The 15,198-nt window shown below is 41.4% G+C and overlaps 1 protein-coding gene across 3 annotated transcripts; it reads left to right on the top strand.

Moving 5' to 3' along the window:
- The first annotated feature begins 3,422 nt into the window (after positions 1-3,422).
- Positions 3,423-10,471, top strand: LOC149316724 (polyisoprenoid diphosphate/phosphate phosphohydrolase PLPP6-like). 3 transcript variants are annotated; one of them, XM_089516118.1, is made up of 3 exons: positions 3,423-3,497; positions 7,842-8,282; positions 9,993-10,471. In XM_089516118.1, exons 2-3 carry the CDS (start codon positions 7,865-7,867, stop codon positions 10,358-10,360), a joined length of 786 nt encoding a protein of 261 aa, XP_089372244.1. In that variant the 5' UTR covers positions 3,423-3,497; positions 7,842-7,864; the 3' UTR covers positions 10,361-10,471. The 3 variants fall into 3 exon arrangements, with proteins under 3 accessions (XP_089372244.1, XP_089372245.1, XP_089372246.1); XM_089516119.1 differs by lacking the exon at positions 3,423-3,497 and adding an exon at positions 5,144-5,350 and having other exon boundaries at positions 6,866-8,282; XM_089516120.1 differs by lacking the exon at positions 3,423-3,497 and adding an exon at positions 6,358-6,429 and having other exon boundaries at positions 6,866-8,282.
- The last annotated feature ends 4,727 nt before the right edge of the window (positions 10,472-15,198 follow it).

Here is a 15,198-nt window from a genome sequence, read left to right as displayed (position 1 = left end):
AAAGTGGGCATTAAAACAGAATTAAATTCTCTCTGGCTTTTCTTCGTGAATGAAGATTCAGGAAGGAATTCGGAAGTTGGATGTATCCTTTGAGCCTGTGCAATGGATATTTCTGGTGGAGCGCAGTGTGCACAGAACTGGCCTCACCCTTTAAACCAGAGGAGGCCTTGACAAGCATGGATAATGGCAGTGAGGTCCTTGGGTCGTAGGTTTGATTAGAGTTTCCTTAGATGGTTGACCTTACAGGTTTAGACGAGCACCATCTGCCTGGGTTTGGGATTAGAGTTTTCCTTCTCCTAGGATGGTTGCCATAAAGCTAGAGACTTGGTCAGACCCTTTGGTTGTGACCTGTCTGGCATGGGAGGCCCTACCAGTGGCTATCATACCACTGCCAGCATAGCTCACAATTTCATTAGGGTACGCAGGCCTCTCCCCCCATGACAACGTGGCGTCAATGGAGAGGGGAATTAAATTAGTACAGCTAAGGTGTAACTGCCCTGTGATATAATGATTTCACTTGGATATGGCACAAGAATAACAGGAATTTGGATGCTGTACAGGTGCCATCTGCCTAGAGCCTACTGTGGTTTAGGTCTTCTCTAGGAGTTTCAAGAGAAGCAAGGTGGCCCGCAGGGTCCAAATGGAGGAGGGCCCTTTTGACAAGGACGGAGGGGCTTCCTCTTTACACTAACCTCCTCCAGCTGGAAGATTTCCACATTGGGATTGCACTGTAAGCCTGATGATTGAATGTACAACTTCTCTGTGTGTGTTCTAGTGCATGAGTGAATATGGAAGCCTTTCACAACATCTATTATGCTATTTTTCTTTCTTTAAAAAACCCATAGAATATATATATCATCTGTTAAGTGACTAAATGCCACACATTATTATTATTATTATTAGTGGCGTGAGTCTGGAGAGTATTATTATTATTATTATTATTAGTGCAGTGTGAGTCTAGAGAGTATTGTTATTATTATTATTAGTGCAGTGTGAGTCTGGAGATTATTATTATTATTATTATTAGTGCAGTGTGAGTCTGGAGAGTATTATTATTATTAGTGCAGTGTGAGTCTGGAGAGTATTATTATTATTATTAGTGCAGTGTGAGTCTAGAGAGTATTGTTATTATTATTATTATTAGTGCAGTGTGAGTCTGGAGAGTATTGTTATTATTATTATTATTATTATTAGTGGTGTGAGTCTGGAGAGTATTATTATTATTATTATTAGTGGTGTGAGTCTGGAGAGTATTATTATTATTATTAGTGCAGTGTGAGTCTGGAGAGTATTATTATTATTATTAGTGCAGTGTGAGTCTGGAGAGTATTATTATTATTATTAGTGCAGTGTGAGTCTGGAGAGTATTATTATTATTATTATTAGTGCAGTGAGAGTCTGGAGAGTATTGTTATTATTATTATTAGTGCAGTGTGAGTCTGGAGAGTATTGTTATTATTATTATTATTAGTGGTGTGAGTCTGGAGAGTATTATTATTATTATTATTAGTGCAGTGTGAGTCTGGAGAGTATTGTTATTATTATTATTAGTGCAGTGTGAGTCTGGAGATTATTATTATTATTAGTGCAGTGTGAGTCTGGAGAGTATTGTTATTATTATTATTAGTGCAGTGAGAGTCTGGAGAGTATTGTTATTATTATTATTAGTGCAGTGTGAGTCTGGAGAGTATTGTTATTATTATTATTATTAGTGGTGTGAGTCTGGAGAGTATTATTATTATTATTAGTGCAGTGTGAGTCTGGAGAGTATTGTTATTATTATTATTAGTGCAGTGTGAGTCTGGAGAGTATTATTATTATTATTAGTGCAGTGTGAGTCTGGAGAGTATTATTATTATTATTATTAGTGCAGTGAGAGTCTGGAGAGTATTGTTATTATTATTATTAGTGCAGTGTGAGTCTGGAGAGTATTGTTATTATTATTATTATTAGTGGTGTGAGTCTGGAGAGTATTATTATTATTATTAGTGCAGTGTGAGTCTGGAGAGTATTGTTATTATTATTATTATTAGTGGTGTGAGTCTGGAGAGTATTATTATTATTATTAGTGCAGTGTGAGTCTGGAGAGTATTGTTATTATTATTATTAGTGCAGTGTGAGTCTGGAGATTATTATTATTATTAGTGCAGTGTGAGTCTGGAGAGTATTGTTATTATTATTATTAGTGCAGTGAGAGTCTGGAGAGTATTGTTATTATTATTATTAGTGCAGTGTGAGTCTGGAGAGTATTGTTATTATTATTATTATTAGTGGTGTGAGTCTGGAGAGTATTATTATTATTATTAGTGCAGTGTGAGTCTGGAGAGTATTGTTATTATTATTATTAGTGCAGTGTGAGTCTGGAGAGTATTATTATTATTATTAGTGCAGTGTGAGTCTGGAGAGTATTATTATTATTATTATTAGTGCAGTGAGAGTCTGGAGAGTATTGTTATTATTATTATTAGTGCAGTGTGAGTCTGGAGAGTATTGTTATTATTATTATTATTAGTGGTGTGAGTCTGGAGAGTATTATTATTATTATTAGTGCAGTGTGAGTCTGGAGAGTATTGTTATTATTATTATTATTAGTGGTGTGAGTCTGGAGAGTATTATTATTATTATTAGTGCAGTGTGAGTCTGGAGAGTATTGTTATTATTATTATTATTAGTGGTGTGAGTCTGGAGAGTATTATTATTATTATTAGTGCAGTGTGAGTCTGGAGAGTATTGTTATTATTATTATTATTAGTGGTGTGAGTCTGGAGAGTATTATTATTATTATTAGTGCAGTGTGAGTCTGGAGAGTATTGTTATTATTATTATTATTAGTGGTGTGAGTCTGGAGAGTATTATTATTATTATTAGTGCAGTGTGAGTCTGGAGAGTATTGTTATTATTATTATTATTAGTGGTGTGAGTCTGGAGAGTATTATTATTATTATTAGTGCAGTGTGAGTCTGGAGAGTATTGTTATTATTATTATTATTAGTGGTGTGAGTCTGGAGAGTATTATTATTATTATTAGTGCAGTGTGAGTCTGGAGAACAGGATTCAGACCCCAGCTGGTCCCATGGCAAAACCCACTGGAGTCACACTCTCTCAGACTCAGAGGGGTGGCAAGCGACACACGACAAACAACAACAACAACAACAACAACAAACACGTGACTGGTTTATTTATTTATTTAAACTTCATTTTATTATTTGTTTATTTATTTAAAATCCATTTTTTTAAATGTTGTTTTATTGAAAAAGCCCAGGCTGGGCACACACAGGACAGGATGCCTCCTCCATCTGGGACACACAAGAAAGATGGAGGCGCGGGGGACCGTGAGGGAGGGGGAGCCTAGTCTCCCCTGTTCTAGAGTTATTCTTCTCCTCCTCCTCCTCCCTCAGCATTTGCTACGGCTCCGAAGCGGAAGCGGAAGCCGACTAGCAGCGTCGAGAGAGAGCGAGAGAGAGCAAGAGCCGGGGAGGAATTGACTCGGTTGCTAGGTAACGGCGGGGTGGGAGGGGGGAGTGAGGTGGGGATTGGCAAAGCGCGCGCAGCGGGCGTTGGCTCAGAGGGGCCTCGCTGGAAGCTGCTGGGGGCGGCGAGGGTCACGGGCGCGCGCAAAAGCGCGCGCCCGTGACCCCCGCCGCCCCCAGCAGCTTCCAGCGAGGCCCCTCTGAGCCAACGCCCGCTGCGCGCGCACCCTCCCCTCTCTGACCAACCAATAGAGAAGCACCTGGACCCTCTTCCTACTCCTTTAAACCCTCTCTCTCCTGGGTTCCTCCTTTTCCCTCCCACTATCTCTCTCCTCCTTACCTTAAAGTGGCTCCTTTTCATCCTGGAGAGAAGTGACCAGTGGGGTCCCACAGGGCTCTGTCCTGGGCCCAGGGCTCTTCAACATCTTTATCAATGACTTGGAGGACAGAATTGGGGGCATACTTATTAAATTTGCAGATGACACCAAATTAGGGGGAATAGCTAATACCCCAGAGGACAGGATCAAGATTCAAAATGACCTGAACAGACTAGAAAGCAGGGCCAAAGCTAACAAAATTTAATTCAACACAGAAATGTAAGGTAGTACACAAGGGCCCTGATCCAGTCCAGCCCCATTCTGCCATGCAGGAACTCTCCATCAAAGCATCCCCAGTGACAGATGGCCATCCAGCCTCTGCTTAAAGACCTCCAAGGAAGGAGACTCCACTACACTCCGAGGAAGGAGTGTGTGCCACTGTGGAACAGCCCTTACTCTCAGGAAGTTCCTCCTAATGTTGAGGTATAATCTCTTTTCCTGTAGCTTGCATCCATTGCAGCAGCCTCTGAGGCCTCAATCCGCCGCTTTCCAGGCTGCAGGGAAGTGGCAAAAGGCCACTTCCTCGCACCCTGGAAAGGGGTGTCCTTGGGGCTTCGTGCTCCAAGGACATTCGATGGAGGCAGGGACCAAGAGAAAGGGCCCACTCGGCCCCTTTCTCATTTGTGTCGCTGGCGCAGCCATGTAGAGGGTGCGCCCGTGACACAAATCCTGGAAGGAGCTCCAAAACGGAGCTCCTTCCTGCGCCGCCGAAAGAGCGCCCCAGGCGCTCTCACGCAGCGCAGTTGCATCACTTCTGCGCCGCCTCGTTTGGAGACGGCGCAGTGGTGACATAGCAATGGCGGCACCCTTGTGGCGGCGCCCTTGCAGCGCCATTTTGTATGGACCCAGTCCATACTAGGGTTAGGGGCGTCAGGAAGTGACACCCCTTCCTAACCCTAGTACGTCCTGAGGACATACTATAGGTGCGTCTGTAACACGCCATAGTTATCAATGGAAACAGGGTTCCAAGGGAGCTGGGCTGGGGCCAGGGCTTGGGTTTCGGAGCCCAGAGGCTCTGTCCTGACTGCTAGGCCTGGGGGGGGGGGGAGCTCTGAATCTCTTGTCCCTTCCCCCCACTATTTTGGAAGGGATCTAAACCATGGATTTGCGATCGCCCTGGCGCCATCTTTGCATCAGAATGACCGGAGGTCATTACCACCGGAAATCATCTGTCATATCAGCTCTTAACCTTCATTTCCAGGCTAAGCATACCCAGCTCCCTAAGCTTCTCCTCAAAGGGAATAGTTTCTTGGCCCGTGTTTACACAAACACACACAGGAGAGAGAGGGAGAAAGAGAAAGAGAAAGAGAAAGAAAAGCTTAGCTGTTTACTTCTTCTTGGAACACCTTCTTCCTTAAGTAAGAATTTGGTTCCAGAAAGGTTTGGGCTGTACTTATAGGAGCCCTAGTGACACAGTGGTTAAATGCCTCAGCTGCAGCCACTCACTCAAATTCAATACCAGCCATGGGCTCGGGGTTGACTCAGCCTGGCATCCTTCCATAGGTCGCTAAAATGAGTATCCAGCTTGTTGGGGGCAATTAGCTTTACACTTTGTAAACCACTTAGTACATACATCAGTAAGCAGTATAGAAATGTACTTGCTATAGCTATTGTTACTTGCTCTACCGTGTGGAGGCAAAGGCACTTTTCCTTATTTGCTAAACTCCAGACTGGAAATGCAATGTCTCTGCTGGGGTTGAAGTTAATCATTCTTTATACAAGAGCAAGTTGCTGAAGGGACCTGCGGTAGCATAACCCACAGACCATTTTTGTAGGGCTAAGTGCCCCTGAGGATTCCTGTTCCAGGGATGTAGAGCCTCTCTGTGAGGGGTACTGATACAGCAGAGTATTAAGTAGTACAGTGGCGCCTCCGCATACGCAGTCTTTTTATAGGCGGCTTTGAGCATAGGCGCTCAAAGCCGCCGGCGCGCGCGGGGCGGAAGGGGCAGCGTGTCCCATTCAATTGAATGGGTGTGCGCACCCGTTGCGCCTCACGTGCTGCCGCGCCGCCGCACACGAGCCCCATTGGAAACAGTGGGGCTCGAGCATAGGCGGATTTTTTTATACGCGGAGGGATCCGGAACGGATCCCCCGCGTATAATAAGGTTCCACTGTACCTATAACTCTAAGGGGGCTTGGAGGTGTCTCATGCAAAGGGTCACCATGGGTTGACATTGACTTGAGAGCAGCTAACAACAACAACTAGCTCTTTAGCAATTTTCAAGTGGTTAGTTTTGATCTGAGACTTGGGAGATGCAGACTCAAGTCTCCACCCAGCTGGGAAACTCACTGGCTCTCGTTTAAAGCTTGACCTACATAAGTTTATTGTGAGGATAACATAGAGGAGTAGAGCCATGTGCTCTTCTTTGAAGTCACTGAAGAAAAGATGGGGAAAAGGCAGCAAGTACATACAATACTAAGAAATATTAGTCTGTTGCTGCAAAATCAGCAGGGAGCCTGATAGCACCTAAAAAACTAATGTATTTATCGTAGCATAAGCTTTTGTGTACTATTACTCACTTCATGAAGTGCTATATGCAATGGTGATTTGGAGGATGAGAGATGGTGAAGTGTTGTCGTATGTAAGTGAACACAAATTAGTCAAGAAACTTTTAAAATCACATAGCTAACCAACCTGACATATCTAGGGGCATCACAAAGTAATTTTATGGATCATTTAGAGGGAAGAAAGATCATGCCTATCTATTTTATTGTAAAAATAATATTCTGAGCCTGTTTCATTAATTTAAGACCAAACATGCAAGACTGGATGTGATATGGTCTAGTGAGTTGTTAATTTGATAGGAAGGTCCAACATGCAAATTGTACCCTAAATTAAAATTACTGTTTCAGCTTTAAAGCTTGGTTGGAAATAGCACAAGAAAACTACAGTATAGGGTTCTGCATATTCTGCATTTTAAAGCTAAAAAACATACAAGCATGCAGTTAAATTTTTGATGTGTGTAAGTTACTGAAATTTGTGTTACTTTGCATGATTTTGCTTTTTATTAATCAAAGGAGGCTGAAAAAACTGCAGGACACTGAAATCTAATCTTGGAAGACCTCAGTTTCTACTCGGCTTTCTACCAGCTTCTGACATTTCTTCAGGCAATGTCTCCAAGGGTTATCTTTGTTGCCATAAAGATTAGAAATGTGCTGTGGAAATCCTGGAAGTGCTCAATTTCGTTGCTCCAGATCAAATTGCTTGCTTGTGTGGTACAATTGACACACTCATGGGCTACACCATGTCAGTTGAACTGCTCCCTACATTGTGTTGCTCAGCTAGGATTTTAAACATGCCAGTTGGTTACTGTTTGTTGAATGATGGAAACTGCATAGCTTGTGCATAGAGTTGGGAAACTTTTTACTGGACACAGTGATGTAGTGATAAACAGATTTTTCTTTCTCCAAATACCAAATGTTTTTAAGCCAGTTTAAATAATTTTTGAAGCACAAAAGTAGGCACTTCTCATATTGTTGTGACTTAATTGATTTGGCTGCAATTTTATGCAGCGGGGCTGAGTGACTGTGGCTCCCTATGTGTATTATCTTTGGATTGCAGCTCCCATCATCCATTACCATTGTTTCCTCACCATGGACTACCACTGCCAGCACCCCTGAAAAAATATTAGAAATCTTTTTTTCTTCCTAAACATTGCCATGTTTTTGGCTTTCTGTGTAATTTGGGCTCAGAGTCATGAGAAGCCTTTTTTCAAGTTAGAAAGAAGGCCTCTGTATGCCAAATTGTCTCACCACTTAGATTACTTTGAAGGTATTTGGGGGTAAAACTGATTTTTTCAAAAACAACCTTGGGACACCACACTTTCAGCACCCTGAGTCACACAATCACTAAGCCTCATTTAACTCAGTAAGATTTCTGCATAGACTTAAAATTGTGGTATAGCTTTTATAATCAGTGATTGAGGTTTTATTGCGTTTGTTATGTGAACAGAATAAACTTACCCATAAATTAAAACTTATTTTCCTCTTCCAGCAAATCAGCTGCACCAGCACATTATGCCCAGCCCCAGAAGTAGCCCAAAGAGTAACCATGAGAGACGAGCTCATGGCAACAGGCTGGAATTCCTATCACTGACAAGTTCACGGACCCCAGGACCTCCAGAAAGTCCATCTCGTCGTAGGGACTGTTCAGCCAACCAGGCCCCCCCACAGGCTCTGCCAGAAGAAGACTGCATGAAACTGAACCCATCTTTTGTGGATATTGCCCTGCGGTCTTTGTTGGCCATTGATCTTTGGGCATCTAAAAAGCTTGGGGTGTGTGCTGGAGAGAATTCTTCTTGGGGCAGTGCCCGTCCTCTCATGATAGTCATAGAGGTCTCTGGACATGGCATTCCTTGGCTAGCTGGCACTCTGTATGGGCTTTGTAGAAGTGGTAGCTCGGCAGGCCGTGAGGTGCTGCTCAACTTGCTCTTTGGTAAGTGTTTTTTTCTTTCCCTGGCTGGGCTCCTTATTTCTCTTACTGCTTATTCCTTGTGTCATTTGATTCTGTCTGTGATGTCCATTGCAGCATATCAGGGAGAAATAGGTAAACTAATATTCTACCTATGCTGGTCTGTGACCGTAATGTCTGTCTGTCTGTCTATCTATCTATCTATCTATCTATCTATCTATCTATCTATCTATCTATCTATTATTCTACTCTCCTTTCATCCTTCTTTAATGTGCCATTTATGGAAAAGTATCTGCCATTATAAAAATGTCTGCAAAGCCTTAGAAGATACCCTTGTCTGTTTTGGAAATGTGTGATTATCTCCCCTAAACTGTTTGGATTGTAATAAATGTGTTTGGTACAACAAAGTGGCCAGAATTAATACTTACTGTGTCTTACTTAATATTGAGTTGTGGTTTTCCATTTCTAGAAAGACTAGGAAAGATTAGAAAGTGTTTCAGATATATTTTCATTGAAATATGGAAGCTCCATGAGGGAAAGGTTTGATGTAGTCCTTAGTGCACTAAGAGCCTAAACAGATGACCCCAAAGGAGTGGCTTGCTGCCGCCCCTTTGAGCGCCGGATCAGGGCTACAGCAACCACATGCTGCGGCCCTGATCTGGCAATTTGCTGGTTCCAAAAGAAGCGGCAGAAAGCCACTCCTTTTGGAGCTGGCAAAAAGCCAACCTTGCCATCGTGGTGGTGGCTTTCCCCCGTTTCTTTGGCATAGTGTGTCTAAATGCTGTACTGAAGAAATGCTGTAGATCCGCCAGCCGTCTGGTCAGTCCAGTGGCTTCCCAGCAGCTGGGGATGGAGTTGTGGCATGCAGCGTGCAGTCGCCATGCCTCCACTCCAACCCAACCACTCCAACCCAATGCCAATCTTTTTGGTCAGTCTGTACAGCTGCTTAGGAACCTAATGCTGACCTTAATGGGATAATCTTAATTCTAAATGGGATGCTAAGAAGAAAAGGAAAAACCTCTTGTTGATACTGTTCTTCTGAAGTTGTGCTCCTTGGCTTTTGTAACTCAGTATCTTCCAAGAGACACCACACAGTTTGAATGACTGTAACACCTTTTCTGACTCTTAGTTCTCTTATTTGATATTTATGGGAATTCTGCACACACACATACCCCTAATCTGATTTAGCTGCCCTCCCCCATTCTGAAATTGTCTTAGATTTCAGGAGCTATTATTATGATTTAATTTCTTAGTAATCATAATAATAGCTCCCCAAACCTAAAGTAATATAAATAGATTACCGCATTACATTCTTATAGTGCTGCTATTTGACTTTTATTGCTCTGGCTGCCTCTTGTTGCATTCTGGGGTTTGAAATTCAATGAGGCCTAAGAGCTCTCTGGCTGATAATTCTAAATGTCCCTCCCTAAACCGCAAATCCCAGAATACAGTAGGATGCACCCAGAGCAGTTAAAGTGGAATAGCAACACTGTAAGAGTGTAGTACCTGAGAGTGTAGTTGCCTGTCTATAATACTGATGTGAAAACAGCAGTGAATTATGTGGCTTCCAAAAAAAGCTAAGTGAAATGTTGTGCTCTAAGCCTCCTTGCTTCTGATGTGAGCATTAGTTTATGGAAGTCCAGGGTGCAATATATTTGTTAGTCTCTAAAGTTCATTGTTTACAGTGTTGCTCTTTAAAATATCTGAAAGTTCTTTCTTTATCTTATCTCACAGCTCTGGTGCTCGATCTTGTTTTGGTGGCAGCAGTAAAAGGACTGGTAAAACGAAGGCGCCCATCCCACAACAAGATGGACATGTTCGCCACTGTCTCCGTGGACAAATATTCATTTCCATCAGGCCACGCTACCAGAGCTGCACTAGTCTGCAGATTTATTCTACATCATCTTGTACTAGCTGTCCCTTTGCGGGTACTGGTGGTGCTTTGGGTGTTCATAGTGGGAATCTCTCGGGTTATGCTGGGCAGACACAATGTAACAGATGTGATGTTTGGGCTATTAATGGGCTACATGCAGTACAGCATGGTGGAGTATTTCTGGCTGTCTCCAGTCACTGCTCCTGTTCTCTTTATGTTGTGGAGTTGATAGTCCTTAAAGGAACAGGTATCTTAATCCTCAAACAAGCAATTAAAATCATTATGCTTCATCTACTTAGTAATATGAATGGGCAGAACTGGAAAAATTCATCTTGAGGGGATTTGACTTTGGCTCATCCTAGATGGTGCTAACTAGTACCATCTTGCTTTATGAACATGTTGTTGGGATGGAGCATGAACCAACCATAAAACTGCACAAACCATTGTATAGTGAAACTGTGTTGCTTTTGAGATGATAAAACATTGGAATTCTAGTACAGCTCTGAAGTCAATTAGCTATTCATTTATTAAGGTTTGTGATTAACTGCAGTACAGTAAATGGTTAAATCACTGTGTGCCTGTGGTACAGTCAGTATGTCACATTTGGTAGATACATTTTTAAAAAATACTGTGATTGTTAGTAGATGTTTTGTCAAGCTGATTCTGTAAGCTGTATATAATTGCAATTGGTGCTGATGGCTTGCTTTTGAAATTTTAGTTATGTTTTGTGGGTGTCCGACTTATATATAGATTTGACAGGTTTTCATTTTCAGGTTGCTCTCTTCTGAAGAATTTGAACACATTGTTTCACAGGTTATTCTTTCTTAGCAGTTTCACTTAACTGCTTTCTGGAGTCATTTTTGTGATGAAGTTGTTTCCTAGCAAGAATATAAAGGAACATAAAAGACACTCATATCAAAGAGTAAAAAGATATTGAAAAATAAATATTTTGGCTGCTTCAGGTGAAGGAAGCGGATCACTTAGCAGTCAGCTCACACTTATTGGGTCTAATAGTATTCAGTGCAGTTGGAAGATTGTTTGACATCTTTGTCAAAGAAAAGTGAGCTAAAGTGCTCTTAGAATACTTATTAGTCTAAGAGTACTCTGAATATCCCCGTGGCTTGGATTTTAGGTGTAATTAATGGTGAAGTTCTACCCAGATTTGAGAACTGCTTGTTGATTTGAAGCAAATAGAAGATAGCTTTTCACCTTTCTTCATCTAGTTATAAGATATTGTTATCATTATTTGAAACTCACAGTGTTTACAATTTGAGCTAGTTTTCATGTGTCAAAAGATATCGTAATGAAAGGAACACTGTGAAAACCTGTTTTGCTGTCAACATATGCTTTACAATCTTGATTTAAAGATGCACTGGCTGTAGCAAGCTATGGTTATATACTTGACCCTGCTGCTAGTAAAAGTACTGTCCTACTAGTAGAGATCTGCTGCCATAGCAGTTTGCCAGTAGAATTGTTCTACTTGCTGAAATCAGCTGGCAGAAGAGCTCAAAAGAGGGACACAGAAGAGGCAGGGTGAGAAAGGAGCCAGGTTATACCAGACCCAGGTTTCCTGCCAATCAGGGATAGACCTGACACAAAGGTAGACCAAAGCAAGTGTAGTCCTTAGTAAATGTGAACAAACCTTGGCAAATAAGGTAGCTTCAACACAACTTTAGCTGAGTCAATGGAAGCTCAGTTGGCACTTGCCCATATTTTTAAAATTGGCATTGCAACAGCTCATTTTGCCTTCTAAGTGCAATGTGAACTTGTGGTGAAACACAAGTCTTTACATGAATCTTCATTTATGTGCCAACTCCATTCTTCTCAGAGTACACAGTATCCATGTGACTTGACTAAGTCATAAGACTAGGTAAAATGTTAATGGTTGTTATACTGAAGTGCCTTTATACTTTTCCATTACCATGAAATCAATGAAAATGGGTGCTAGGAAAACTGCTTGCTAAAACTGTTGTTATAAGTATAATACTGCCTGAACAACCAAACAGAATGGATGAAGAATATAGCACTTCACATTTGCTTTTCAGAAACAGTATTCAGATGTATGAGCTTCAAGGTCTAAAAGAAATGCTTTGTGGCTGTACAATATGAATCAGAAAGTGAGGAAATAATACTTTCCAGCAGTGTCCTCCTCCTGTGATAGGCTAAGCATACTTGCAGTGTATTCAGATAACAATGTAGTTCTGTAAAAAAATACTCATGTCCACAAAGGTTTAAAACAGTGAAATTATTTCATCTGACTCCTACCTTATCCAGCTATAGTTCAAATTCTATGTATAGCTCAAACAAGCTGGGTGAAGCGTCTTTAGCAAAGTGCTCTCTGGTTACAACACTAAGAAGCTATTCACACTGAAAATAATCCAGGTTGAATCTCCATTGTTCGAAAGAAAGTTGAGAGAGGAGGAAGATGGGAGCACAGCAGTTCAAGAGAAAATCTTGAGAGAGAATATCTGTTAGTCCCAAAGTTAGAGTGACCTAAATCACATGGTTAGTTTTAATGAAAGAGAGAGAGGGGGGGGAGGGGGAGAGATGTTTGCATGCAGGAAATCCCTATCTATCTAAGTTTGGGGCGGGGAGGCAAAACCTCCACTTAATCCGGGATAACCAATATCAGTTTTTTCCCCTGTGTTTTTCAAAAAGATCTGCATCATCGGTAGCGTGAATAACCGATGTGTATAGACCCAAATAGATTTGGTATAAAATGCTGCATGCCTTGAACATGTTCCAAATGCATTTGCACCGTCAACTCCATCTTTATTCAAATGCTTGCACATGTGAGCAACCAAACCTACAGAGATGAGCATAGTGTGAATAACAAACCCAGAATGCTTGAGTGAGGTGATTTGCATTGTCGAGCTAAAAGAAACAACATCTAAATTAACCCTAAATTAATGGCTGTCTTAACTGATAGTAAAAGCTTACTCATGCTTTACCTTGCGATCCTAGACCAGTCTGAACAAAAATAGTTCTATTGAGTCTAGTGGAACTTATTCAGAACCAGTCCACTGTTTAAGGTGAGTGAGGCTTCAGATTATTTTACTCTTCTCAGTTTGAGGAAGAAGAGCTGCTATTCATAACCAGAGACTTCTCCCACTACAGCCAGGCAGCAAAGCAACTTCCCAGTTGATATCCAGATCACAATCCTTTTGCTTTTTATTCCTATTATTTTCTTCTCCCTTCATGTTGTTGTTATACACCGCCAGGTTAATAATGCCTTATGGTGACCCTATTGTTTTGTTTTGTTCAGAAGAAGTTTGTCCTTGCATTTCTCTGAATATAGCCAACAGTCCCTGGCTTTCCTTGCCAGTCTTTCCTTTCATGTAATTAACTAGGCTTGACCCTACTTAGCTTCTGAGATCAGACAGGATCTGGTGCCTTTGGGGCTATACAAGTATATTCAGTCTACAGGTATAGCTTAGTTAAGAAAGCAGATGTGTTCCTGGGAAATACATCTTTAACATAACTTTTGATACCACAGACAGAAATACTATGGAAAGAAGAGGGATAGTTTCCTATGCCACAAAAAAGAGCAGCTCGAATATGTTTCAGCAGGGTTTTTTTTAATCCAGAAGTAAAGATGGGAATATTTTTTTTAAAAGAAGCAAAATCATGCATTTGAGGAAGCAGGCTCAAGTTAGTCTCAAAGGTGCTACAAAGTCCCTTTGCCTACTGATTTTCTATACAAATGAGGCTATATCTTTGAATTCTAAAACCAGGTGAGGTAAGCATTACATGAATAGTAATAATAATAAACATTTGGAGTTTTCTTAAAAGGCTTATTCTAAAATGAGTCCAGGGATGATTGTTTTTTCTTTCACCAGCCTTCACTTTAGTAATAACCATTCTGGTGGCCAAGCTGTACTTTTTAAAATTGTATATATTTTTAAAAAATATATTCGGGGGGTGGCTGGTGAGACTTATCTGCTCTCCCTTTTTTTCTCTGTTTTGCTGTTTGTGCATGCTCAGTAAGGATTCCAAAGGCAACTACTATTTACCGTACTTTGCCTATTGTAAGGAAGCACATATGGCTGCAGTTGGATTGGTTAGAATATAACTCTGCTTGCTCTCTTCCTGCTCAAGACATGTTTCTGCACCTCAACACCCAAAGCCCTCCTTCACCATCCTCCTAATGTTCATGCTGCTGGAAAAAAATTTATCTAGAAAGAGAACAAGGAGGGAAGCAGTGGCGTTCCTAGGGTTGGTGTCACCTGGTATGGTAACTCATGGTGTCATCCCCTCCCATCGACCTCCTCCCATTTCACACCATACAGAATCCTTAGTAATGCTTTTTTGCACTAATGTTACTCGTCAATCGTAATTCCCATATACCTCTGAATGTACAGTAGCCCCTCCCAATTCGCAGGGGATCTGTTCCGGACTCCCCCTTGCCAAATGGCAACTCGCAAATATTCGAGTCCCATTGAAAATAATGTTGTGTGCACCTGAGGTGAATGTGCAGGGCTGCGGGCAGGTGAGCACTGCCATTTTGTCCCTTCCCGCATGTTCATCCTTCATAGAGCAAGGCCATGGACTCCAAGTCCATGAAAAGGGAGGGACAACTGTAATGCTAATAGATTAAAATTATACCTTCAAATTACAATATCATACACACAACCTAAATGTGTTTACATATACATAGCTAAGATTTGGTTAAAATGTGATGTTTTTAAAGAAAACTTTAAAATATATAAAAAAATTAAATCTTGAAATTTGAAAATTTAATTTAAAAACAAATCTGGGGCCTCTCCTTTCTCCTCCCACTGAGCTTCACCCCACTCCCTCCATCTCTTAAAGCATTTTAAAGAGAAGCAGATGAATGCCACAGCCTCTTTATGCCAAAAAAGGATCAGTGGTGTCAACCCCGGGAGGCATAAAAACATTTTGTAAAAAGAAGTTTCTTTTTCAAAGGCTATGGTGGGATACAGACTGCCAATTTGGGGCGGGCTGCAGCTGCCCCTTTGCACCACGTACTTTTCGGGACCAGGGAGGAGTGGCAAAATGTCGCTCCTCCCTGGTCCTGAAAAGGGGTGTCCTTGGGGCTTCATACCG

This window comes from Sceloporus occidentalis, unplaced genomic scaffold (genome assembly GCF_023333645.1).
Source record: "Sceloporus occidentalis isolate IW3139 unplaced genomic scaffold, rSceOcc1.0.p SCAF_3, whole genome shotgun sequence".
NCBI lineage: Eukaryota > Metazoa > Chordata > Lepidosauria > Squamata > Phrynosomatidae > Sceloporus > Sceloporus occidentalis.
Note: the sequence above shows the minus strand (reverse complement) of the source record. Positions and strands in the feature narration are given on the sequence as shown.

Coding starts and splice junctions, on each gene's coding strand:
- LOC149316724 (XM_089516118.1), top strand. CDS start 7,865: ATGCCCAGCCCCAGAAGTAGCCCAAAGAGTAACCATGAGAGACGAGCT. Junction 8,283..9,992: donor GCTGCTCAACTTGCTCTTTG/GTAAGTGTTTTT, acceptor CTTATCTCACAG/CTCTGGTGCTCGATCTTGTT.